At 40.6% G+C, this 27,880-nt stretch overlaps 2 protein-coding genes across 2 annotated transcripts in view; one reads left to right on the top strand and one right to left on the bottom strand.

Annotated features, from left to right (window-relative positions):
- The window catches only part of LOC140937809 (zinc finger CCCH-type with G patch domain-containing protein-like), a 204,926-nt gene that overhangs the window by 63,639 nt on the left and 113,407 nt on the right, over window positions 1–27,880 (bottom strand). The window lies entirely within an intron of this gene.
- LOC140937802 (laminin subunit beta-2-like) lies at window positions 171–26,724 on the top strand. Its single transcript, XM_073387375.1, has 14 exons — window positions 171–1,260; window positions 2,930–3,097; window positions 4,096–4,269; window positions 4,621–4,830; window positions 5,614–6,291; window positions 7,636–7,782; window positions 14,164–14,406; window positions 15,582–15,754; window positions 16,014–16,407; window positions 17,482–17,703; window positions 19,443–19,601; window positions 21,797–22,575; window positions 23,885–24,367; window positions 25,065–26,724. Exons 1-14 carry the CDS (start codon window positions 186–188, stop codon window positions 25,548–25,550), a joined length of 5,391 nt encoding a protein of 1,796 aa, XP_073243476.1. The 5' UTR covers window positions 171–185; the 3' UTR covers window positions 25,551–26,724.

Raw genomic sequence — 27,880 nt, 5'->3', positions numbered from 1 at the left:
TTAATTAATTATAAGCCTCAATGAGAATGTTATCATATTTGCCAAACGAATATTTGCTTTTTCTCGCGTGCACCTGCCATACTCTGCAGACTGGCATATTCTAGAAATATTGAAACAAGTATGTCTCTGACATCCCTAAACTTCATGAAGGAGTTAGCAGGCTATGTAATTTAAAGCAAAGTTGGATGATTTCAGATGAAATGAATCATTCAAAGATTACTTGTGTGCAGAAGATGAAACCTTTAAAAGCAGCGGTTGTACTGTTTGTTCAAATTTTCTTGTTCTTCTCCAGTGCATCAACAGGGTATGCTGCCTGTCAATTCAGTAGCTGCTATGCAGACTCCCAGAAGAAAATACCGCGACCATGCATGGCTGCACCAACCAACATGGCATTTAAGCGAAACATCACTTCTAGCAATACCTGCGGCAAGCCTGCTGGTGGATATTGTGAGCTAGGGCCAGGACGTCAGTGCTTTGAGTGTGATGCAAACAGCACTACCAAACGGCATCCACCAGAATTCATGGTTAACAATGAATTTGACACTCCTTATTCACTCAGAGAAGTAACATGGTGGCAGTCTCAGACTTGGTGGGAAACAAATACGCAAGGCCTCTCCACAAAGGATGATTCTTTAAAAGTTAACATAACACTGTCATTTGGCAGAAGGTTTCACATATCTGGTGGTATAAAAGTGAGATTTTACAATGAAAGGCCACTTGAGATGTTTTTGGAGAAGTCCAAAGACTTTGGAAAAACATGGAGAGTTTTGCAATATTTTGCTTTTGATTGTTCTAAGTCATACAACATGCTTGGAACAACTCCTGTTGATAAAAACAGTCTATTTAATGCAACGTGCACTGAAGATTATAGTGGACAGTACCCTCCCAGATATGGAAAAGTGGAGTACAGGTTTGATGCAAGATACGAACCAGGATGTGGTTACTTTAATCAAGATATCCAGAATTTCATGCTTGCAACAAATGTGCGCATCAGACTGGAAAAACCATTTACTGATGGCCTTGGAAGTTTATTTCCAATTGAAGAAAACCTCAACAAATACTATTATGCTATTTCAGACATTGTCATAACAGGACGGTGTAACTGTAATGGGCATGCACAGTACTGTACTGGACCTCGCATGCAAGAGACTTGTGATTGTGAGCATAACACTGCTGGAAATGATTGTGAAATATGCGAGCCAATGTTTAATAATCGTCCTTGGATGCCTGCTAATGCCACCCATGCAAATGAGTGTCAAGGTAAAACTTTAGCTTTGTTATAGAAGGGCACCATATGCAAAACGTTCCCTGACCCACTCATTTCCTTTTAGAAGGGCATGTTTTTGCATAGAGCCCTTCAGTTATTACTGGGCATTATCATTATCAGATTTTGCTGATTTATTGGTATGAATAACATAGAGTTGCATCAAGACATTTCCATGGTTGTTTTCAGACTAACTGCCATTTTATAACTGGGTACTTTTTACCTTGTAGAGGTCTGGTTTCATTAACAGAGAAGCAGAGGCTTAAGTCTGTTTGAATAGTCAAGCCAAGATTTAGAAGAACATGCAGTTATTCCATCCAAATCAAAAGCTCACCTTTTTATCTGTGTACAACTCCTGATATCTTACATCGTGTTTACAGTAAAACTAAAAAGTGATAACTGCTTTTTGGGGGAGGCTTTATTTTTCAGCATTACAGGTAAACTGCTGTTTTACCACTTACTTTGGGTAATATAATTTTCCGCAGCACATTTTGAAGGGCAGTTGTCATGCAATTCTTTTGTTATTGAGAGCAATACTTTGCTAGCCTATGCCACAGATGAAACTAAACCTCTGATTTGGCTAAGTCTGTCTGCACGGTAAGGGTAAAAGGTAAGGTGCACATGAGCCAAAGGCCCAAAAAGCCAGATCTCATCCCGATTTCTTTAACATGAAGCATGCCTAAGAGTATTGTTACTCCCCCCTGGACGGGATGCTACTCCATTGCAGGGGTACCCCCAGCAGTATGTTGCGGGTACCTATACACCTGGGTGAAGAGACACAATTGGAGTAAAGTTCCTTGTCTAAGGAAACAACTCGACAGTCAAGGCTTGAACCGCGGACCTCCAGATCCAGAGTTCAATGTGTTAACCACTTTTCCACACATGCCTCAATGTCTGCAAAACAGTGCTGAAATCCTTGTTCTAGGCCCACTGCAGCTGTGTACCAGGATTTGAGCACATGCCACGATTGGCCTGCTAAAAAAGCAGCCATTATTTGATTTGCCTATCAGGTTGAAGGGAAATTCAAAATGCACTTCTGATAATTCATTGAGTCTGTTGGAGGCCCAGAACAAGGATCTCATTGATAGCTAGGTTACTATTCAAGGTTAGATTATGTCTGCAGCACAGGCTATTCTTTGCTAACGCTGTTAAATAAATAAAACCAGGAAGTGGCATTGTAAGTGAGGCATTATTATGGCCACAATCATTCAATAAGAAGAACAGTGTCTGCATAAGCAAAATGAACTTGGTTTATATTATACCTTCATTGAGAGCAGTATGTTTTTCTTCCAAATTGTCACCAGATGGTAGAATACTGAATTTTCTCAATGAGACAACATGGCATTTATTTATAATGTCAACCTTTGAGTTGTTTGTCCTTCTATTTGAAAGTGCAATGTACTTGGGCCTATGTTCTTTTTTTTACAAAGGCATTTTTCATTCCCTACTTACCCCTTATACCAAGTATTTTATTACCAAGACCACAAGATAATGTCTGTGGGCAGGGGGAGAGAGGGGAGGGGGGGGGGTGTTGTTTCCAACCTCCTTTTCCACATCCAGTGTTTATTCAGGATCTTGGGTGTAACTTAGAAAGTGTAGTACCTTAATTTGTATGTTGCATGTGATTATCTTTTGAATGATGGTGTTTGTTTTGGTTTGGTTTAGAGTGTCGGTGTAATAACCATGGTTTGTCTTGCAAATACAATGATACTTTGGGCCTTGGAATTTGCACCAGTTGCCAGCACAATACTAAAGGACAGCATTGTGAAAAATGCCAAGCAATGTTTTATAGGGATTCAACTGTGTCACTGGACCACCCAAACACTTGTATTGGTGAGTAGTAAGGCTCAAAAAAATTCCTGTCCAATGTTCTGGGACAGGTAGATTTTCTTACTGGGCAAGTGACATTTAACGCTCACTTATCTAATAGGCAAGTCATCTTCTAACTAAATTGTTAATGAAGACAAGCATGAAGTGGACTCAGGCAAGGAAAATCTGAGAGCTGCTTGCCCAAAAGACAAGCTGGGATTAAAGTTTTTTTGAACCGTTGATGACTATATGAAACTTTCTCTTAATTGTAAATTGTCCAGTCACACAATCACATAAAAAACAACTGCAAGAAGGTGGTTTGATGCTACAATATGAAAGCTGAGAGTATTTGCCTGCTGGCAAGGTTCATTACAGCATGTAAAGTCGACTCCCCATAACTTGAACCTTCTAGCAAAATCGAAAAAAAGTTTGAGTTAGCTGGAGTTCAAAGCAAATAACTAGAAATAAAGAAATGGAATAGGGAAGGAACACAAGTATCATGCACACTTGAAAGCTTAATACACAGGACTGGACACAGTATTTAAACGGTGCACCCTGACAAAAAACAAAGACAACTGTTATTTGAAAAATATTCAATGTTTCAGACTCCGACTGCAGTACACTTTCTTTATCAACTTGTCACATGCTTATTAAAAACATGGTTCGAATTACATAGGGTAAAATTACAGAAAATGTATAAAGGTAATCCAAGGGGGTTTTGCTTAGAGTTGGTGTGAGGTTAGAGTTAGTGAGGGTTTGAGTCATCAGGAGTAAACTGTACATAGTAATGGGCCTTTGTCACACGGCAGCCATTTGGTCGCGAGAGACTAAAGTAGCTTTGTTTTACCTGTGTTGCCTCGCTCCCAAGTTTTTCAGTGCGAGGTCGAGGGTGGTAAAACAAAACAATACGGCTGCCATGAGAATATTAAGGCCCATTATCTAATAAATGAATAAATAAATAAATATGATAGCTTTCAGATAGATAAAATTACCATTTTACATGTGTTTGTTTTGCATTGTAGCGTGCAACTGTTTTCGCGAGGGTATCACAAATGATGGTTCATGTGTCCAGGAGGCTACACCCATGGCACAGGCTGGACAGTGTCAATGTAAGAACAAGGTGTTTGGACAGCAGTGTGACCAGTGCATTCCAGGCTACTGGGGATATAGATTACATCCACCTGGGGAATGCAGAGGTAAGATAACCTCCTTTGTAAAAGTTGCCAAGTATTAATAGTTGCCAAAGATCTCTTTTAACATTTATTTTATTTAAGCTTTGATGGAATGGTTTTATCTGAGGTCCTTGGTGCAAGGAAGGATTCACTGATTTTGAAAAAAAGAAATAATAATAATACTTCTTTTAAATGAATTTTTTAAAAATATTATAAATAATATTAATAATAACTGAATATTTTTAAAAATTCACTTTCTCCCTTTACTGACTTCTCCCAAAAGTAGATGGCTCAAACCTCCAAGTAGCCTGTCTTTTTAGCTGGCTGCCGACACACAATGAGAACCTATTGACCAATATTATTCTTCCATTTTAGCTTGTGAATGCAATAATCTAGGAACAATAAACGACACCGTACAGTGTGATCAGTATACAGGTGCCTGTCCTTGCAAACCAAGTATCCATGGCAGATACTGTGATGAGTGCAAAGACGGCTTTTACTTCTTTCCAATAACTGGGGCATCAGAGTGTCTGCGGTGTCCCTGTGATTTGGGTGGGGCATATCCTCGCTGCAATAAAGTTACAGGTAAGGCAGTGTCCTGCAGCAGTGTGTTCATTAGGAATCAGAGATAGGAGAATTCTCCATTTACTAATATGCAGAATTCCCCAGGACAAACATTTCATAGTCTATGACTATTTTTTATTCAGGTGTGGAGCCTCTTTCAAAGTATTTTCCTGTAACATCACACCTTTCTCCTGCCACTTAGAATTCTTAATAAAAACCCTGCTTCAGAGAATGAACAGTTATTAAAAGTATTATTATTGTATTACCTTTTAATTCAGTCTATATCATGTATCAGGTGAAAACCTACAACTTACCAAAGATGTGGAAATTTTCCTTTTCTTTCATAGCATTCAAAGAAAGTCATGTCTGATGTCCTAGGGCTAGTGGATTTTGCTTTTGGGTCAATAAATTCTCTTCTTGACTTGCCCAAAGGTCAAGTGAATTTTTATAAGAAATTCAAAGTACAGAATAACTTACTGTAATCTGCAATCCTGCTCCTCAAAATTACTTTTAGAGCTTGTTAAAATTGCTTCTGAACTAGCTACAGCTAATGCCTGAATGATACAGTTAGTAGTAAAACTTCCTTTTTTTCACCTTATTTAACTGAGTCAGTTACTTCAGCTGACAAAATTTATCATGCTGTTTATTTTGTTAGTTTTTGTTGTGGTTTGGTAGCATTCTTTTCATAATGTCAGATACTTGCCCACCAGTATGTTCGGCAACCTACCCAGCTTCAAATAAACCTTGTAAATTTTTTACATTTCTTGGTGGACTTAATTTTGTTTTTTGTTTTTTTTTAAATAGGATCCTGCACTTGTCGTGTTGGTGTTGAAGGAAGCCAGTGTCAAAGATCTGAACAAGGACGATTCTTCCCTTCACTGGACTTCATGAAGTTCGAAGTAGAAGACATGAATGGCACATTCACTACCTTTACTCCTTCTGAAGGTAGCAGAATCTCTTTCACTGGCAGTGGCTTTGCCATGCTTCATCCAGGACAATTTGCTCACACAAGTGTTGCTGATATGACCCTGGCCAGTCATGAGTATCATGCTGTTGTTAGATACAGCATCATGGAGAGCTGCTTTTTTGGTTTTCCATCAAAGCTCGTCTTAATTGTTAACTCCTTGTCTTCTAATGACAGTTCAGAGTTCAATATCTTTTTGGATCAGCTACCACAGGGGTCTGGACAGGCCTGGCAATCACGCAGCACTCTTCAGTTGTTTTCAGATGAAGTTTATAACTTAACACTGACTTACAATGCTTCTGACAGCAGTGACAACTGTTCTGTTCTTTTGGATTCACTTGTCTTCATTCCTGATGTCAACATTACAAGGGTATACACGGGGTCCAGTGAGGAAACTCAGAATCAACTTCAGAGTTGTGTGCGAGCAAAAACGTCTCTCTCACAAGCGCAGTCCGAACCAGCACAGTGTCAGGGACTGGTGTTTTCTGTCAGCTCAGAGATTTACAATGGGACCTTACGTAAGCAGTTTTATTGTTATGTAGACAGTGATAAATGTTCTTGCAAAAGAATCAAAATTTATCATTCTTTTTTCTTCACTAACATTATATTTTACAGCTCTGGAGGCTGCTATGGTATCAGTGTTCACTTTAACATGTTTTCGTGGTGGTTCTAGATAGCTTGAAATAATTCTGAAATGATGAATATATGACTTGCATTACCAAAAATGTTTTACCTGCTCTGGCGAGGACACTAAGTATAGAAAATTCCAAAACTCAGAGCAAAATTTGAGACAAAAAAAAGAATATTCCCCCCAAATGGCTCAAACTTTATAAGTGTGGTGAAGTGAATTGAGATGAATTATTGGACCTACCAGCAATTTACAATCCTCTCTTGGGGATGTGTAACAACTACTGATGACGTTCAAGCGATTCGGACAAAATATACGTTTTTTGTCTCAACTTTTGTACTGAGTTTTGGAATTTTCTATACTTAATATGACTTTCATATATTTGAACTAAGGCATGAAGAAATAAGTGCAGAGAAGATCATCACAGTTAAATCAGTTAAAAAGGCCATTTTCACGATGACGTCATTTTACTACTACTGGCAGAATCCTTCAGGGTTTTGCTTTCTTGTGCAAATTAGGGCTTTGTTATTTAAACCCCAACTGGGATTACCAAATTTTTAATATGAATGGCAAAACGAAAAGGATTCTGGCCGTAGTAATAAACAACGCCATCATGCAAATGGCCTGTTCGCAACTTTTACAGTTGCGAAAAGAAAGCTTGAAATTCCGGCTTACCGGGATTCGAATCACCGGTGCTGTGCTCTAACCAAGCTAGCAAGCCAAATGGATTGCGTAATATATGCGGTAGAGATGAAGATGAATTGATAAATATATGAGATACTGTAACTCATTTACAAATCATCCCAGAGGCAAATTCACGTGTTTTGAGAACAGAAAAATAGTTTGCTCAAGATTTTTAATGAGAGTTTCAGGAACATATTTTATACTTGACGAACTGCAAAACGGCCAAAAACGTCTTTTATGTCGCACATATCCAAGTTTGGAAAGAAGAAATAAATATTTGTCGTTGCATATTTACGTCCTCCATGGAACGTAAAATTAAGAAATTGTACGTGGTGCAGAGAGGGTTTAAAGGTGTAAGAATTGTAACAAAAAGTCTGCAGAGTTCTTGTTTTGCTTATTAAAGCTTTTGTGGTTGTTAGACCATCCCCTCGCCGTCGCTGTCAACACCTCTTAAACCCCCTTTTTGCGTATGTCAGCATGAATTTTTTTCAAACCCACGCGAAGACCATCACTTGGTGATAGTGATAAAGTTGTTTTAATGTGTTTGTAGCTTGTGGTTGTGATCCAGTGGGTACAGTAGCAGGATCACATTGTACAGCATATGGCGGACAGTGTCCCTGTCTTCCTGGTGTGGTGGGACGAACTTGTGACTCATGTGATGTTGGCTTTTATGGATTCTCTGCTGCTGGATGCAAGCGTAAGTTAATAAAGCTTTTTGATATGACAAAGAAAACCCTATAAAGGGTTTCGTTTATCTTTTTCTCACGATTGTCACTTAGATATTGCCTTGCACACAATGTCTTTCTTCTCTTAGTGAAGTATCATCAACCAATGGGCCATTTGCACAAAGAAGTCATGTGACATCGTTTTTATGAAAATGAAAGTTACATGGTTTTTTCTTCAAAAAACAATTAGTGGGACATATCTTTAACAAAACAATAGTGATATGGTTTTGCAAACCTGCACCATTTTCTTAAAATGAGTAAGTTCGTAGCTGGTCACGTGACCAAAATGTGATTTTTAAATTATGAATTACTTCTTTCTGAACCCAAACTTTGCACTTAAACTTCAACGAAAATGTTGAAAAGTTGATGTGGGAACGTTTACAGTACATCTGAGCGTAACTATCAAACGTTTAACAAGATCTAAGCAAAAAGTAGTTTTGGCCGCCATTGGAGGGCAAGAGTATGCCCTCCAACATGGCGGCCAATACCCCTGGCCAATACAAATGATACTACTTTGTTGAAAAATCAAAGTGCCATAAAATATCCCCCTTAAATGCGTTTCCTTTCAAATTTCGGGTGTAAGATGATTTTTATGTGCTCTGTCAATTTTGGGCATCAGCAAGATTCCAGCTTATTGTTTAAAGAAAGCATTGGTCACGTGACCTCCTAGTGCAAGTGGCGTATTAAAATGAAGACTGATCGAGATATAGTAGTGAAAGAGATCATCTCTGCTGCATGGCTTCCAAGAAAGCGTTTTTTTTTTGCCACATAAAACTGTTACTTGTCCGTGCATGAGTGTGATTTGTTATGAAATAACTTAGACACTACAGGTGTTATTAGTAGTGTAGTAGAGATGTTTTAGGCCCTTTTTTGTGGGGGAACATATTAACGCCGATGATGTCATAGCCTTTTGTCTTTATCTCATGAATAAAATGCGGTGGAATCTCATTAAGATAAGGTTATGTGGTATTGTTTATTAAGTTTAACCAGCTTGACAGGTTTTTGATCGATAGTATCTTAGTTTTCGATTGGTTGACGAAAAAAGGTATTCATTGATTGGTTCATTTTGTCGAAGCAATAAGCGCTAACTCGCCTTTGATTTAAAATTGCTGAGCCATAACGTGATTATGCAAGTTCTATTTTCTGTTGCTTTCATTGTCCAACAGATTTCTTTCTTTTATTTGCCCCCTGGGAAACTACGTGACATTGCTTTTATCCCATCAGTGCTTTAGCGCATGCAAAGATGGCGATATCGTGAATAAGGTCTATTGCTCTAGTTCGGGTTCACTTATTCTTGGTGTGCAAATCGTACATATTAGTAAGGGCGAAGGAGAACTGACTCTTTCTAACACAAACACAATTTGTTACGTACCCCTCCCTCTTTCTTCTTCTCCACAATTCAATTATTTCGCTCTTCCTCAATTTTTTCCCTTCTTTTTACCTCTTTCTCAATCAACCTCTTTTCTTCATCCTTTGAATTTTGTGCTAATTTCAAAAAGCAGTAAACAAATGATAAAAAAAGGGTAAAAAAAGTTGAAAACAACTGACTCGGAAACGCAGAAGAAGAAAGGGCGACGAGGCTGGTTCACCAGTTAAGTATCACCGTGCCCATTTTTGTAACGTTTCAAAAGCAAAATATACGATGTATTGATCCTTTCCTACTGTTGATTGGGATCCTGATAGTTACATTTTTATGGTCAAAGAATTGAGGCAAGTGAATAACTGGCATTGTAATAGTCACGTTACATAGAGATGTGCATTGGTTACATAATCAAAGCCCTTTCTTCTCTTCTTTTGGCGGCGTTAGCACGTATACAGAAGACCAATGTCGTGATTAGAGAAAACGCCCTTATTGGAATAACAATATAAGCAAATTAACTCTTCTCACCCAGTGATATCCTCGTCAGTTTTCTAGAGCTTTTTAGCCTGTTAACAGTAAAAATACGCTATTTTACCGTTCTTGTTAGTGACAGTTACTAAGTTTCTGTCTGATTGCAGATAATAATATCATTGCATGATGAATATTTATAGCTTTTATTCTTATTCCAATTAAAGAAGGTTATTACGGCTGACGACGACATTGGTCTTCTTTTCTTTTGGCGGCGCCGGCATGTATGTAAGTAAAAGATCAATGACGTCACTAGTGGAAATCCCCCTATAAGAATAACAATGAAAGCAAGTAAACAGCTATCAGCCCAGAATGTTCCCATCACTTATGTAACAATTTTACCATGATTTTTTTTGTGTGTGTTATGTAATATACAGCCTATAAATATGATTCTCAACTTGTGCATTCAGTTTTCAAAAGCTTTGTTACAAAGCGATTTTGAGTTGTATGGCAGTATGAGAAGAAATCGACAGTCTGCCTGGGATCTTCGCGACAACAGAGAAACACGACTTTCAACATTCCAGTTTCCTTCAGCCCAAGCCACCGCCATCGAGAATGATCAGAGCATGCGATTAAGGTCATCGGAAGACCGTTCTTTTGACCTCTACTCCCACAGATCTCCTTCGTATGAGGTCAAGCGAAAGTTTGGCGATGTTGCAGCAAGATCCTGCCCACGGTTCTCAGATTACCAACCAACCGTGGTGTTCTACAAGGATAGGGACACCGGCAGCTCATCAGGCGAGGAATTAATCGCTTCAGAGGCTGATAGAAACTCTTGGGCCGGCGCGTCGGTAGAATGCCCTTTCGTGATCTACAAAGAAATCAGTAACGGTCATGCTATTCCATTGTACACATCAACGTGCAGACAAACGAACAAACCACAAACTGAGGGCAGACGAGCTTTTAAGACGACAATGCAAGAACTAGCATGCTGCAAGGATTGTTCACACTATCGTAGTCAACCAGTTCTCCAACGCTATTGACAATGGATACCATCCTACCAAGCGAGGCCACACCACAGAAATTCACATCAGTCATCAAGTCCACAAGGCTATCCTACTGAGAAAGTGAAGGCTCTAAGAATCAGTCCTGACCATGCACACTGGCCGTTTACTCCTCAAAGAAATTCACATCAGCATTACCAAATTCAAGGAGACGTTCAAGGATGTTCAAACGAGTCCAGGCGCCCAGACCCCTCTAAACTGCAAGCTAAAGAAATCATTCGAAGCTATTCACACCAGCCCCGAGCCTTCACTGCTAGTCAAACAGCGGACATGTTATGCAGGCGCAATCATGTCGACCCGGACGTTATCATCCGAGCCACAGGCAAAACCAAGGACGCAGATCAGGCTTCTCATACCAACACTACCCTAACTACCAAGCCGACAGTCCAGGTTATTCATACCATCCAACAGGTTACAGATGGCGACCCTGTCGATACAACAGCGAACACCTATGAACAGCACCACTTGAAACAGCCAACAAAAGGCCCTTCCCATTCACACCGGCCAACAAAGACAGACACCAATAGGAGCCTATCCAGGAGAACACCAGGGAATCGGCAAAGGTTTTCACGCCAGCCTACTGATAATCAAAAAAGTCCGTGCACACACCTATCAAATGATTCCCACAACCATATTTATGACACAGGAAAAAACCAACCTAATGGGGATCACATCTGCTCAGCCAAGACCGCCTCAGGAAAAGGAATCCATAACCCATCAGAAGCCGCAACGCAGCGGATTGGTCGTGATTCAAGGCCTCCACCATCGCAGCAGTTTGCCAGAAGGAGAAATGGCACAGTAATTTCAACTCCCGTGTCAAAAGGACGTGAAAGTTGGTCCCGCATCAAGTTCGATTTTCCCCAGCAAAGCCGAAATGAACCTTGTGAGGCTACTGGAAATCAGTGGCGACGAAGAAGAATTGGTGTTTGCCTGGACACTGACGCTACTCAAGAGCAGCGAAGATTTACACGAGTGTTAGCCAAACGTTTTTAAGAGGATCCAAAGGAATCCGTGACTTAAACAAACTGCATGTAAATAATTTTATTTATGAAGTCACAGTATCTCCAAGCGTATTGCATTATTAGGGCCCCCATCCCTGACGTCAGCAATTGCATGCCAAACCCAAGGTTATACATACGCCAGTACAGTGTAGGACGTCCTTTGTACAAAGAAAAGTTAAGTGTAATTTTAATAATTAGAAATTATTGGATGGAGCTAGCTTTGATATGAAGAATTCGGCCTGAGTGGATGACACCGCAGATATCTCGCACATTCGGTTGGCCTACGCTCCAGTCCCGCCGCGACTATCTAAAGTGCATGCTAGTGTTTAAGAGCCTTCGTGGCCTGTATTAAGCCCTTCTTGCTTTGTTGTTAGGCGGTAGTTTGGCTATTTCTTCAGGGTCGACTAGCTCGATTAATGGTTCGTTTGTTCCCGACTAGTCCTTTCCCGCTGAAAATGGAAAATGGATTAAATTCATCAATTAAAATCTTTTCCATTTTCTCCAGGTCTGCCAAAACAGCTGAGCTACCGTGCCTTCTGCTATCCATTTTTCTGTCGATATCAGTACAATAGACGTCACCTGTACTGATATTGACAAACATATTCCAAATTTGGTCAACACCAGTGGTGTTATGAAGAATTAGTCGGGGGATTTAAGCCAATCAGAAATAAAGAAATATTTTGAATGAATAATGAAAATAATAAATACCGCGAATGCTGTAGATAATTTGAAGTTGCCGCCCAGATTTTTCCTTGCAAGTTCTTTTTTTTTTTTAATCTTCAGAAAAGGGCAATGATGATCTTAATCTTCATTGTAATAGTAAGATTTGTATTTATTAAAATCATAATCATGATGTCCGGCGTTTTTTTCGTCCTTGTTAACATTAACAAGGAACATCTTTAGACTTGTGTAAACAAAATGTGTAAGCCCTGTGGCACTTGTGTAAATAAACTGAAATAAAATGCGAAATATTTTCTGTCAAAAGAGAATTCTGTATTTCAGCATATTTTATAGTCTAAATCTTATGAACCACATAAAATAGAAAATATGCTGAAGGAAAAAAAACACAAATTTTGTCTAAATCTGGTCATACGATAGTGGAAATGTAATTATTGACTTTGCGACCTGAGCAATCATAGGGTACTGGCTGATCTTGTACAGAGAGAAGGTTTATATCAGCATGAGACGAAGAAAAGGTTGATACAGATAAGATGCAATCTAAATTTCTGTACGAAACGTTTTCCTCTAAAATCAGCTGCAAGCCAATGGCTATCAAAAAATATTACGAAACGCTCAACAGGCAATCATTTTAGTCACTAAATTTTCCACTGACTTTCAAAATAACGATGTAATGTGTTAAATCGGATGTTTAAGGTTACCGGAAGTATACCTATAGTACATCCCCCAATACCCTGCACTCTCGGTTTAGGGCGTTGAGATGCCCCCAGAACCTTGTCAGGTTTTGTTGTTGATGAAGATCCTGTAGCATCGAGGTGATTACGTATTAAAAGTACAGAACTTAACACGTAGGGACTAGGATGGGTTGATAGAGGAAACTTTCGTGGAGGTTTTAAGCGGGATTTCCGTATGTTAGGAGGCATAGTTTGGTGCGATGCCCGGGAAATCGAACGAGACTGAAGGTTCGGCGAGTAACGGCGTTATAATTTCGACGCCAGTGGCTGTAGAGGTCATTGGTTTGCTGCCTTTTCTTTTAACAGGGGATCCGCACTCCATTTCACGGGATAAGGAGTGACAACAATAACAACGATAGAGTAGGGGAACAATGAAAATGTGGTAGTGGTGGTGGTGTTGGTGGAGGGAAAATAAAGAAAATTGAGGCAGCACGGCACTCCGGCGTCAGAGGGACAAGGAAAAATAAACAAAGAAAACAACCACCCCTTGTTGCTTTGTCCCGAAAAGAGTCTGCCTATTATCGATTTGCGAAAATTTGTTCCCAAATCCAAGGTCCGAAATTGAAATCAGCGAAACTTTTCCTTGGGAAACTCAAAACCCCGATTATCTACAAATTGAAATAAAAACCTACCATATTTTCTGCCTTGCGGTAGCGGGAGACCGAACTTTCTGTTTTGCTATTTAGTGTGTTGAAAAATTCGAAAAATCAGGAGAAAGACTGAACTTCGGCCCATGACCTGCAAGCCTTTCTCATTCTTCTCCAGCACTCTGCCTAGGTGTGTTTCGTCTGTAAAGCTCTAGTTAGTTCGGTCTCACATTTTAATTTTTTTCTTCACGCTTGATAGCAATGCATATGTAGGTGGCGTTGGTTCTCTCCTTTGCTCCAACAGGTTTTTCTCCGGGTACTCCGGTTTTCCCCTCTCCTCGAAAACCAATATTTCCAAATTCCAACTCGACCAGGAATGATAGGCGAAGAATCACTATGTGGATATGCTACCTCTTAAACGCTATTTATTTATTTATTTATTTCACTTGAATTCTTTGTAGGTTGTCAATGTTCAATCGCTGGATCGTTAAGCTCAGCCTGTCATATGATCACCGGCGAGTGTAGCTGTAAGAGCAATGTTGAGGGCTCTAACTGTGACATTTGTAAGTCTGGTACATTTAACTTGGACAGTGGTAACCATCAGGGATGTTTGCACTGCTTTGGCTACTTTCGTGCTATCAGTTGTTTATCTGCTACTGGATTTGTTGCATCAACTATCACAAGCCAGTTTGTAAATGAAACAGGTATTTTGCAGTGATAAATTTAAAAAAATCTTGTTACTTTTGAGAAAGAGCAAGAAGAAATGCTCTTGAACGACAGTAGGTGTGAAGGTTAATTTGTAGAGAGCTGATGAAGATTTATAAGATGCAATAAGCGCTAATCAAAGGTAGTGCTTTAGCTGTTACATTATTTGTTATAATATATATCTAGCCAGATTTTTGAAATCGAATCTACAGTGATTTTGCTGCCTGTGCGTCCTGCGTCCCTGATACATAAAAATCCCCATCTCCCGAAAATATCGATGTGAACATGTATGTATATTTGTAGAAATATCCCGTTCGTGTAATTTCTGTGGCAGTTATTATGGCTGTTGTTGAACGATGCATATTTCTTTTAGCCTTTGTTATGCTTTAAAATAGGACTATATTTTATTAATTTTAGTGTGCTGCAACACAGAGTTTTGGACTCTGTCTTCAGATTAAGGTCGAAAATAACACTAAAGGTCGAAAATAACACTAAAGACCCACTTCACAACGTTCCGGAAGAATTTTTCACCGGCCGAAAATTCGTGCATTAAGGTGTTACGTTCACAGGGAACCAAGCTAACATACGAAAATTTGAACGCTTAGCCGTTCGAAAATTCTAACGCTAAAATCAAGGTCAAATTTTTAGCCGGTACGGTCGAAAATTTAACCGAAGTAATGTGAACACCATGACCGTCTAAATTTTTGTTCGACAAATTTGACCGGGGCGGTGTGAACGCCATAACTATCTAAAATTTTGTACCGCAAAGGCGCGGTTGCATGGATGCGTGGAGCATCGCAGTTGTAATGGCTGTCATGCGTGTTCACGAAACAGGAGCAAATTTCAACAATGAGCCTCGACAAGAATTCTTTGCATTTGCACCCGTTGTGCATGAGTATTTTTTTTAACAACTATCGTGGGAATTCGTTTATTTAGGAGCCCATGGCTTTTGATTTACGTACAGGTTCGAATATGAAGACTGTCGAAACGAGGCTTGGGAGAAAAATTTGCTCGTCTGATGTAAACATGCCTAGGGGCTGTTGCCATTAAACCAGTTCAGTGCAGAAAAAAAAGTTTAGCTGAACGGTACGTAAAAGTGGTCGGTGTTGGTCGAACCGTGGTCCCAAGCTAACGTTTAGTGTTCGTAACTGATGTGAAGTGTTGTGTTTTTCAGTGTTTAATTGGACAGTCGTTAACAGAACAGGCGGTGTTGTGCCATTTGCCAGTTCTGCGAGCAGTGGACTGGTTGTTACATCTCCTTCCTCCCCAACAGTTGTCTACATAGCAGCGCCATCAAAATTTCTTGGTGCACAGTTTAAATCTTATGGTCAGCACCTAAACGTCAAAGTATGTACTTAATATATAGATTTAGTCATCAGTATGGAATTTTTTGGGCCCAAATCGACGTCTCTCCCGCGAAACGTCCTCAGCGGCGGAGAGCGGGGAGGGACGGCTGTGTTCGCATGCTAGTTTTGTTTTCATTGACCTGATCATGAGCTGCTCCAGCAGCTCTGCAGGTTTCTGGTTGCCTGCGCTCGGCATTGGGATGCATCGCGCGCCTTGTCTTCATATGCGTATTCACCCAATCCAAACCTATTTTGTGCAGATGGAAATAAGAGATCCTGGAAGTGGCCAGAAGCCACTTGCAGCTAGCGGTGACGTCATCCTTGAAAATGGAGCGCGAGAAGTGGCCTTAAACTTTATACCCTCTCCCTCACCAAACGTCACATCATATCACGTGATACTGGATGAAACTCACGTGGTTAGTGAGCCGCCCGTCTCGCCGCTTGAGTTCCAGTCCATTCTGGCCGAGCTGATGTCATTTAAGATCCGTGCCACATACTATCCCTTCCCGCAAGGAAGCGTGACATTCAAAGAAGTTACCATGGAAACAGCTGTGCAAGCTCAGGACGCACCTGGGGAAGTGAGCGTTGGATTTGTGGAAAATGCGACATGTCACGTGAACTACACAGGACTGTCTTGTGAACAGTGTGCACAAGGTACTGGAATTAATATGCAATTAGTCATTCCTAATGTTGATCAAAACAATAGAAGTCGTTACCTCACGTTGCCATGGTAGCAAAATTACTGGATCTCAACAAACCGTGGCCCTGTAAATATGGCAGAAAAAAAAGGCGAAAAAATTGACGTGTATAAATTTCATGATTACAATCAGAAACAAAACGATCGCCCATACTTTTCTTCCATTGTTCGACAATGCAAATGGCCGTCTCTGTCAAGAAAGATGATTAAGATCCAGAAATTTTGTTGCCATGGTAACCTGACGTCACACTCCACCTCTCTACTTGTCTCATCTTTGGAAGGGGACAGACTATGGACGATTGTTTCTCCTGTAAATATCTAATCGTGGTAATTAACTGTTCATCAGCAGGATGCCTAAAATGCCGGAAAGTGCACAATAACTCTCACCTTCTTTATTTGGATCCTTTCGTCTATCTTCAAACAAAGAGGTTCTTCTAGGCCTGAACCACGTTCCAAGGTCACTCGCTCTCGCGGCTGGTCCAGTACCTCCCACTTTGCCCACTGTGAAATACTACTTTATTTAGCCAAACTTCGTTATAACGATCAGTTGGTCTTCACTAACAAGATGATCGTGTTAGTGAGATTTCCGTCTTTCAAAAAATACTCATGGGGCACTAAAATTTTGTTATACAGTGAGACCTCGATATATTAAAGGGCGAAGGGACTGCCAAGATTTGTTCGCTATAACGAGGTTTCGTTATATCTAGATTCGTTTTCACTGATATATTTTACTATTACTGGGGTAAAGAAAACTGTTCGATAAACAGCGGACTTCGTTATATAGAGGTTCTATTGTACCCCTGTACGTATCCTCATCCTTGTCTTTTGAAAGGAGTGTGTGTGTCATGTACCCCGGCAAAAGACCCTTAATAAAACTTCCGAGTCTCTTTGTGTACTTTATCCTTGTTTTTCTGCTTTTCCAATTTTTTAAATTGCTTGTGATAATTTCTTTGTACCGTCCTTTTGTTTCTGAAGGCCAGATCTCACAAGTAAATATTTGCTTATAAATTGCTATGGCTCTCATTTGTCAGGGTTTACTCGTGAAGTAAATGGAAGTGGTCCATTTGGCCGTTGTGTTTTGTGTTCGTGTAATAACAGGAGCACCCAGTGTGACAGCGAGACTGGTGTGTGTATCAACTGCCAAGTGGGTACTTATGGCAACCACTGTGAGCTGTGTACCAACAACGTACAGGGACCCGAGTGCAGACGGTGTAAACCTGGTTACTGGGGACTCTCAGAGAGTGGTTGTAAAGGTACAAACACAGATCAACATCTCCGAACCCCGCCTTCTAACGGCCCTGGAACCAGTTTCTCGAAAGGCCCGGTAACTTTTCGCCCCAGAAAACAATCATTCAAATAAAAATCTAAAGTATAAAAGTGTCGGTAATAGCTTAACAAACAGTCCTTTTGTTTTGGTGACTTATAGTTTTATCATATCATTTCCAAATTACGAAGGTTCGACCCTGAATGTAAACTAATAACAACAACTTTCAGGACCCGTTAGTTATAGGGACTTTCGAGAGCCTGGCAGCCCGGCCTCTGAGCAAGTTCTCCGAGGTCTCATCATCTAGGTGAATAGCCCACGTTCGATAAATTAGAATTCTAACATGACTCCGAGGCAAGGTGCAAAGAAAGTCAGTTTTGCATCCCGCCATTCGGACAAGCTGTAGCTAGCATGTACTAGCCCACAAGTCATTTCAACTAGCCCCAAAACCCTTTTTGATTAGCAGGATTGATTACAATCCTTCTGTAATATGAATTTCCCCAAAAAACAGCACTTGCCCATCGGGCAAATTAACAACAAAAGTCATTAGCCCGATAACGAAATTCAGTAGCCCCGAGCTATCGGACACGACTTTCTTTGCACGCTGCTCCGAAGCTTTCTGGTCATTTTTCTATATTTGGTTTGGTTTTCTTTGTGCTCAGGTCTCTTCTGGGAATTGCACAACAATGGAGTCGTGAAAAATGTGCAATTTTGTCCCTAAAGCCTCGGAGTCATGGTAGAATTTTAATATAACGAACGTGGGCCATTCTGCGATTGTCAAAGGCCAAGAACAGTATCAGCTCAACATTTCTACTTGTTTCACGCCACAACTCCCATTGAGCTACTTTCGCGTGGACTGCTGTGCCTCGTGTGCAACTTGGTTGTGTTTTTTTTGCCGGTTGTGTGTGTTTCAAGTTTATTCAAAGTTTATTCAAAGAACTGTTTACAATCAATCCGACTGACCTGCTGGTATCTAAACTAATCGAGGTCGGTCAGTCTCGTGTTCCTAATATTACAGATTTCAAAAACAGTTTGAAAAAACGATTAACAAAGTAACAGTTTTACAAAACAGAGAGAAACGTATACGTAATATGGTTCCACATTAAATCAAAAAAGGACAACTAATTAAAGGACAAAAAAATGAAATAATTATGATATGAAAGGTACCTAGATATATATATAGAGAGGAGATATATAGAGGATATTACACGGTGGCGCGAATATATGAATTTTATTTTCGAATGGCAAGACAATATTTTACGAACGAGCGCAGCGAGTGAGTAAAATATTTTTTTTGCCACGAGAAAATAATATTCATATCTTCAAGCCGCCGTGTAATGTTCTTTTTATTATATAGACAAAATGAGATCGATAAAATAATAGATTTTTATTCGCCAAAAAGTAATTGTGACGGCTCAAATTTACAGTACAGCAATATAAGACATTGTTTACAATAATCTTGATAAATAACACGTAGCTGAATAGGGCTCTACAATGACAAAATATAAGCAAAGCTTTGAAAAATGTGTAAATAAAATTCAAGGGACGCATATTTTGGAGGGAAATTACTGAAATTACGCCATGGATAAACTCACGTGTGAGATTATGGAAAATAAACCACTCGGGTCCCGGATGTAGTTTTTATGAATTTTACGAGTGGTATATTCTCCGCTGCGCAGGAGGCTACATTGAACCCTGATACATTTATCGTTTATTTCTGTTCCTTAGCTTGTGACTGCTACTCCCTCGGGACTGCTCTTGGTAATAGCACCTTATGTGACCAAGTTACGGGACAGTGTATGTGTAACGCAACAGCGAATATCGGCGGCAGACGCTGTGACATGTGCAGAGAAAACAGTTGGAATAACTCAGTTGGGCTGTGTGAAGGTAGACTCATCCATTCTCAGTAAAAATTATGTTTAGAATTTAAAGGGGCCGTGTAAGGGCAATTATTCTATGTTTTAGTCAAAATAAAATTGCTACCTTTGAACCACAAGAGAAAGACGTGAACTCATTCTCCAAGGTTTAAGCAAATCATAACCATTAGTTTTGAGGGATTGTGGATCTTACAAACTTCTGCCCGACATATTTTAATTTAGCCCACTATTTTCCAACCCGTTCTGAGAGACCTAAGGCTCTTTTTAATAGTTTGAACCCGCTTTATTAAGCGAACACTTTTTCAGTAATAAGGGGAAATGAGCGTCAGAAAGTCAATACTTTTCTTTTCTTATTTTTAGTAAAGTAGACCTGTATTAGCGAATAGTACCTCTGTTGAACGCACAGACCTGTGGATGGATGTCCACTTTATATTACAGTTCACTGTGGTATAGTCGGTTATGCACCTATCAATGTAAATCCCGTGGGGGGGGAGTGCGGGCAAGGGGAGGGGATTTGATGCCTGGGACTATCCCCGCTGTCGGGCTTTTGATCGTGTGAAGCGACCCCGGGGTCGGGACATTTGACTTTGACCGACAGAAGCCTGGTATCAATTCAGAAGCAGTTACCAAGTCCGTCCCTCGAGGCTTCCTGAAAGTCACGTTGTTGGAGAAAGGTATGAAGTTTTCATTTGTTTTAATCGCCATAATCCGATACTTTAAACTGTCATCTAAACAGATAATGTCTATTTTGAGGAAGTTTTTATCGTCAAGTTCCCATCTGATTGTAAAACTCGATTGAAATCGAATTCCACCATGAAAGTCAGAGGATTTTTTACAGGTCACTGATCCGACCTGTTCCGACATGTTGAGCAGATGTTATAAAGCTTTTCACGTTTTATTAATATTATATAGCACGGTCAATCTTCCTGGGGTGATTCTGTTGTTCAAGATAAGAGATGCTAGTGGAGAGAGAAAATACTTAATAACAGCGAGTGATTTAATGGAGCTTCCGTTAACCGTAAATAAAAGTAGTAACAACGTGTTTGAAATGTTCTTTTATTCGTTTTACATAGTATTATAGCATTGTTTGTTTAGATTTTTTCCCCTGGGGTGGGGGCTTTTTTGACACTTTTGATTGACCTTTCGTTTCCCACCCTGGGGAATTTGATCGAAAAATTTTAAAATTTGTCAAATCCCGACCCCTTGCCCGCACTCCCCCCCCCCCCCCCCCACGGGGTTTACATTGATAGGTGCATTACTTTGAACAAGACCATGCTGGCTTAAAGGATGTTCACTTGCTTGTCATTAAATCTCGGTGACGCTGTCCCTTAAACAGAACTGAATTGTAGTGTTAGGCCATTTCCAGGTTGTCATGAGCCTCTGTTTCACAGCGAGGCTAAGTGCAAAGCCACTGATATGAAAATGATTTTTTAAATTCTCATGCAAATCAAGAAAGAGCGCAAATAAATGCTATTTTTACAACAATGGTTTTGCGCCTAGCCTCGTTTTGAACATCGGAACTCGGAAATAAAGCACAGACCATTCAAAGCCCAAAGAATAACACATCAACTGAAGACAACAAAAGAAAACGCTGTTGGTGCACCACAACGTATCACCTATAAGGGAGATTTAGAATCACGTAAACTGCAAGGACCTCGGCAAACACTGAGCAAACCTTGATTTGTACCACGTGACGGCCAAGTTTTCCCTTTATTTGTCGTTTCCAAAATTAGTCGTTTCATGTCAAGTTCACTTCTAAAGAATTATTTGGTACAGTTTTTATCCGATCTGCTCATTTCCTAACTGGGGTAATCGTCATCTTGAATCTAACGTTTGCCGTTTGTCGTTAACATAATTCCAAAACTCTAATATCAGCCAAACATTTACTGTTAGTAATAACAAGCAGTTAGGCAACCTCGATCACAGGGCCGAGCAAGGCTCAGTGATACTACGTAGAAAGTTTAGTCTACGTGGCGCAAATAGAACCCAACGAGGATAGCTGTTTCTTCTTCATTTTTAATTATGGGTCCAAATGAAGAGGAAAGCGACTGCTTTCTTTGGGTGGATCCCTACTCTTGGGTTATTTTCGTGTCGTGCTGATGTTTTGCAAAAGACATTTTTCTGCGTAGTATCAGCCGAGCTCCTTGTTTTGTTATCAGACCGGATATAGCCAAGCGGATACAAACTATTTCTGTTTCTATCTAGAATGCCCTCCATGTTACTCTTCCATACAAGAGGACGTGAATTTACTGCGTGGTAAGATCCAAGGTATGCACGCTCATCTAGTGACCCTCATCAACCATCCCGCCATGCCTCACGATCAGACATTTGTTGAAAGCCTGCGCCAGCTTGTAGCTGAGGTCAGTGAACTCACACAAACAATAAACGCAGCTCTAGAGGCGGAGAGAAACTCAACATCTCAATGGATACGGTTTGCCTCAGCGGTGGACGATCTGGGTTTAAGGCTTAATAACACTATAGCAACCACGATAAACAACACACTTCATTATACAGCCATTGTGACAGCCAACAGGAGAGAGACTGAGACAGCTGTGACGGAGATTCGTGACGTCATTACGGAGGCGGCGCGCGTGTTGGGCACTCCAATGAGAATGGAATTGGACCAAGTGGAAGTCTTGTCCAGGTCCATCGCGCGTGTCGCGGGACAACTGGAGGAGCTTACACGCAGTATAAAACAAGAAACGAATCGCACTCTTGCTGCTAACAAGACCATTCAGACTCGCGTGGAGTACGCGGCTAAAACGGTAAATGTTGCCGCCGAAATGGCGCGAAATGCCACAGATACGCAGGCGCAAGTTGGTACGTTGCTGGAACCGCTGAATAAAAACGCGTCTACAGTGAAAGTTTTAGGAGAACAGACAGTGGCGATGGTATCTGATAAATTAGCGAAGGCTCATAAAACGTACAGCGACAGCTTAGAAGTGATGTATGCTGCAAGAAGCGCAAACCCAGACAGGACCAGTGTAAGTGATTTCCTTTGTAATAATTTGAATCATTTAAAAATCCGCTAACATGATATGTTCTTGTTGTTGGTTTGACGTAGCGTTAACTTACTGTTCTGAGCTGTGACTGAACTCTGAATGGTTAAAAAACCCTGGTTTCTACTTTAGGTTAGGAGGTACGGTGGAAACCGGCCAGTTAATACGAACATTAAGGGGACATGTGTCACAGGGTCTGTATTAAGCGGGCTCTCAGAAATAACGTCACGGACACATGTTTTATAGATATAAAGTCTAACGCAGCTGTTTTTACCAGAAGACCTTGCTTAAAATCTTAACTGTAACTGTAACACGTTCGTCCTTAAGAAACTTCATAATCTTTTATCATAGTCTCGCACTAAAATTACCTCTACTTTAAGAATTTTTCTGAAACACGACAATGGAACCTATAGCTTTGTACTATGCTTTCAGCCAGGTGGACTGAATAACACTAAAAATTAGACAGAACCTTTGAAAGGTCCTTCGTCCTTTCTGTCAGGTTTTTACCGCTAAAATATTCAGTCATAGACAGTGCTCAGATAGACAGTGTCTGTAAAGTAGAGCTGCAGAGGAAGGACACAGGAAAATGTCCGTTGTCCATATTCAGCAGTTTCCATATTAAGCGGGTTAATTTTAGAGAAAAGATATGAGCTTTTGGTCGAGACAAACGAAACTGTCTGTTTTCTACGGGTGTCCTTATTAAGCGGGTGTCCGTAGAGCGGGATTCCGCTGTATTGAGGGGGAAATGAACATGTGATGGACCCACGCATTACAATATGACAAAAGCAGCAGAGAAGGATTGGGGGAGTAAGTCGATGCGTTGTTAATTGTATTGTCCATAAGAAAGAGAAACTTTTAAGTAATGTTATCTTGTTTTTCTTTTTCACTCTACCTAATTTATTTACTTATCGATTTTTATATGTTTCTGGAATATTTTATGTAAAATACTGTGTATCGTACATTGTACTTTTGCGGGAAAAAGGGAAGACTCCTCGCGGAGACGGCTCTTCATTTCAAGTTGAACATCCAGAACACGCGAAAACCTAGCGCTTTCCAGGCAACAGGGCAAGGATATCCTCAGAAACCCAGAAGTTTATTTTTCGCCAACGAGGTTGTTGACTACTAGCCTGCGGGGAGGAGACGCTTTTTCCGGCTTCTCGGCGGGTGAAACAAGAGGCGAACAGAGCATCTGCTCCTCGTTCCCCGTGGATGGGGCGAAGCTAGAATCTTTTTAGTTCTTACCCTGAGTACTATTTCTATACTGAGTACTCTTCTTTTGTTACCCTTTCCACAGGCTTTGTACAACTTAAAACAACAAACAACGGATGCAAGGAATCTAGCAGCGGAGTATTTTAACCAGACCAGTAGTTTATACCAAACTAGCGCTACTGTGATTACCCAAGTCAACGTGGCGATTGAAAGATCAGCAAACTTAAGCAACGAAGTACGTTCTGTACTTACTAACAGCACACAAGGACATCAGTTCTCCCAGTCTGCGCTGACTGCCGCCCGCGATGCTGTATCCAGAGCAAACCGCGTACACGGGCATGCGCAAAGAATGCTGAACGTGGCTAACAATTTTCAAGATGAATCTCGTCTTGCCCAGGCCTATGCTAACAGGTCACTGTTAGGCGTTGCCTTGATTCAAAACGTCACTATTCAGATAATACAGGAAGTATCTACGGTTAACGAGTCATCTGTAAGCATTCTGTTTACTGCTGAAGAGGCCGCGCGCCTGGGAAACATCGTTAAGAATCTTACTGACTCCGAACGACAGGTAGGTCCCGTAATAATCAATTTACGGTTCTACATCTTGGAAACTGTAAAAAAGTGCCCAGTTTAAACGTCGAATTTTTCATTCATGTACCAAACATGAAATTCCTTCATCATGAAAAAAACTACGTTTGAATCAATTAAGTCCGACATATATAATTTGAGTCAACCCATGGGAACTTCGACTGTCGTGCGACTTCGTTTCAAACTTCGAACTTTTCATGTGCCGAATCTAATGCAAAAACTACTACAATTTATTTCGACTGGAAAGCAGTATAAATTTTGTTAATAAATTAGGCCCGACTTATTTATGAATCAAACGTCGAACTTTTATCATTGGTGTGGACCCAAATGGGAATAAGTTCGGTACATGAGAAGTTCGACGTTTGAACCTTGCCTAATAAAAACTGGATTGATGATTTTCTTTTAGTATTCGGAAGGGTTTGAAACAAATTAAATAAATTACTTTCTAAATTGCTGGGACACTTGCACTTAAATACCGGTTTCCCCGGTAGTTGCGCAGCCGGCTGTGCTCTTAGGTAAAGAAAAGCCTACATTTGACAATTCGAAGAAACTTTCGAACATCGTTTGGCCGTTTTTTAATTGGGGGAGGTGGAGCAATTTTTCAGGAAAATTGGAGCAAGTGGCTTTCCGTACTGACCTCAGGTTACTGACTAATGCTCACTGTATGTGTCACAAAGGTTGTGGAGAAAGCTCATCGCCTTGCTAACCAACTAATGAACGAAACTTCCGCAAAGAACTTGATTAACAATACCGTGGAAAACTTCGTAGCCAGAGAAATAGAACCAGTGCAAAACCTCTGCCAGAACTTGTCATCCAGGGCTTCTAACATGTCTAACCACAGTGCAGTCCTTCTGAGGCGAGCCGTGGATGCAAATAACACCGCTCAGCGGCTGAGTGCTCTCATCGGGCGCTTACTGAATGAGAGCTCTAGTTTGCCTCGTGTCAATGTGGACCATCTGTCCACCCTTAGGGGTGAGGTTAGTTCAGCAAGAGAGCAATTCGACGGGTTGCAACTCGGACCACAGTTGGTAGAATTAAGAAGAGAGATTCAACTTCAGAAGGGAAAGTTGGATTTATACAAAGACCGGATTGGACAACTTCGAACTGATATAAACGAAAAGAGGAAATTACTGGCGTCTCTACCAGATGTTAGCCCGTGTTAAATAAAAACTCTTCTACTGTTAACACGAATTAGCCCAGTCACATTTTGTAACCAACACGTCTCGTTACTTTGACGATAATCCTAATCAAGAGTTAGGAGAATATGATCAAACAAACTGAACGGTCATATTGTCAGTCCGCAGTAGCTAAGGAGGTTCTTAACTTAGTTAAATTTGGAAATTACAGTGTCTGCACTTCTTGTTCTTGTTTTTTTCAATTTCTCCTTAAGTTGGCGTAAATGTAAACATAAAACTCATCCTTGTTTTAGTATGGTTAGCGAAAGACACCGTCGTTTGCTTGAGGTGGTTGAATTCAAATCGGGAGAGCTTTTGAGGTTTTAAAGACTTGTTAAAACGGCTGTAACGACTATGACCCGTTTAAAGTAATTTAAAGTACGTTAGGGGCTTTTTACATGGAGGGGGAAAGATCCTAGTACCAGGAAGAACCTAGAACGAGGATCAACTTTACGTTGGGTTTCCATGCAGAAATTTCGATCCATGTGGTTACCATATATACAGAAGGAATTAAAGTTGGCGGGCAACAATAACAAAAACGCAATTTGGGCCCACTCTGCTCTCTTTACTAACGTTACTAACAACCTTTCAGCAGCAACTGGCAGTTCTTTACAAATTCGTAACGCCAAACATAATTGTCGGCCTTTATTGTTGTGATTACCCACTGAGCTACCTCCGCCTTTCTACTCTGTCCCTAGGACTAGGATCTTCCTAGCGAAAGCAGTTTACATGGTGCTAGTAGCGCTAGGGACAAGTACAACCATTTGCATTTAAACTGAATACAGAAAACATCTGGTGCTAGAGTGATCCACCTTCTTCTAAAATCTTCCTGGCGCAAGGATCTTTTTCCCTGCATATAAACCGCAGCCCCTTAAATTACGCAAGCCGGTTCCTTTAAGCCAAAGTCTTCCTCGCTTTATCTATGACTCTAAACTTGAAAGTTTTATAATGTGGAGTTAGCATTTTTTCAAGCTCTGCCTACTCAACATTTTGCCCTAATTAACAAGTTGGTGTTAAAAGTTTGGTCAGTGGAGAGGAAGCGGGCGCAGCTTTCTATAATTTTGTACTAAGCATTCATATGGGGACATGTTTTCTGTTTTTTCCTTAGAAGTTTGATCATAATCAACTGATTTAACTTAAACTTGCTTGAGAAGATATTTGAATGACACTTAATAAAGGTTTTGAGCTATTTTCGTGCTTCATGCGATGTATAAGATTGTGCCCTAGGATTTGGCTGATGAGCAAGATTAGATCCATTCAACCAAACTTTCTAGAATTGTAGGTCCTACTCCAAAACTGAATGGATGGATTCGATGTAATTCACTGTTATCAAACCTGGGCGCTAAGAAACTCGATAAAAACGAGACCAGCGAAGTCGCGTACCATCCGCCACCAAAAATTCATGAAACTGGTTGAATGAATCGCACCGCTTGCGACCAGTATGGACCAGGGAAACTCAAAGTTACGTAAAAAGTGTGAAAGGAAAGTATAGAGGGATTACATGAGACCGGGACAAGGACAAGACTATTAAGAGTCACGACTGATTGGGACGTGATACTCTTGTCGGGCGCGCCGAACTGCCTCAAACGCCAAACCGCGTCCTATTGTATAGACCGCGAGCGGTCAACCTTTCGGCTTAATACCAGTAGGAGCGAAAAGCCACGCGCGGCAATAAGGTGAAACTGTGCAAATTAACGGTAAAAAGGAGGAGAGATTGCCCAGTTGTAATCCTCCGTCCAAAAATAAGTCCCAAATAAAGGCCTTTCAAAATTATAAGCCGAGGGAGTTTCTTTTCTGAATTTTACGGTCCCCTTCCAAAAACTCTCTTTCTTAGTTTACTTCATTATTGTCCTTCAGATTCAGTCAGTCCGGGAGCTTTTTTCATGATCGTTGATCTAATTTTAGACTAGTCTGACTAATCCTTGGCTGTTCGGTTACCCGAATGACTCAGACTGGTCGAGTATTGCTTGTGAGTGTGAAGGCGATTGTATGTAATTAGAAACTATCTTATTAGTACGGCGTCTAGAGTGCCTGTCTGATTTCGTTCCTTGGGGTCTAACTGTGACTATTGCTAGTGTCCCAAGCACGGGAAGACTCAACTTTTTACCGCAGTGGGCTCATGGATTACACGTCGTCTGGCCTGTCCAGTTTCACATTTTTAAAATTCTTTTTAGAGTCACACTTCTGTAAAGCTACTAGTATATACACTTTTGATGCGCGGTTTTCGGGTTTGGTCAAGTCTTGCATCGACCGCAAGTGACAAGGCTGAACTTTTTAATAATTTTTTTGTCTCAGTATTTTCATCTGAGCCAGAATTT

The sequence above is a fragment of the Porites lutea genome, chromosome 5, assembly GCF_958299795.1.
Source record: "Porites lutea chromosome 5, jaPorLute2.1, whole genome shotgun sequence".
NCBI lineage: Eukaryota > Metazoa > Cnidaria > Anthozoa > Scleractinia > Poritidae > Porites > Porites lutea.
This window is presented reverse-complemented; position numbering and strand designations above follow the sequence as displayed.

Bases quoted from the DNA above. Each gene is read 5' to 3' on its own strand.
- LOC140937802 (XM_073387375.1), top strand. From the start codon at position 186: ATGATTTCAGATGAAATGAATCATTCAAAGATTACTTGTGTGCAGAAG. The intron at 4,831-5,613 runs GTAAGGCAGTGT...TTTTTTAAATAG, and splicing joins TCGCTGCAATAAAGTTACAG to GATCCTGCACTTGTCGTGTT. The intron at 6,292-7,635 runs GTAAGCAGTTTT...ATGTGTTTGTAG, and splicing joins GATTTACAATGGGACCTTAC to CTTGTGGTTGTGATCCAGTG.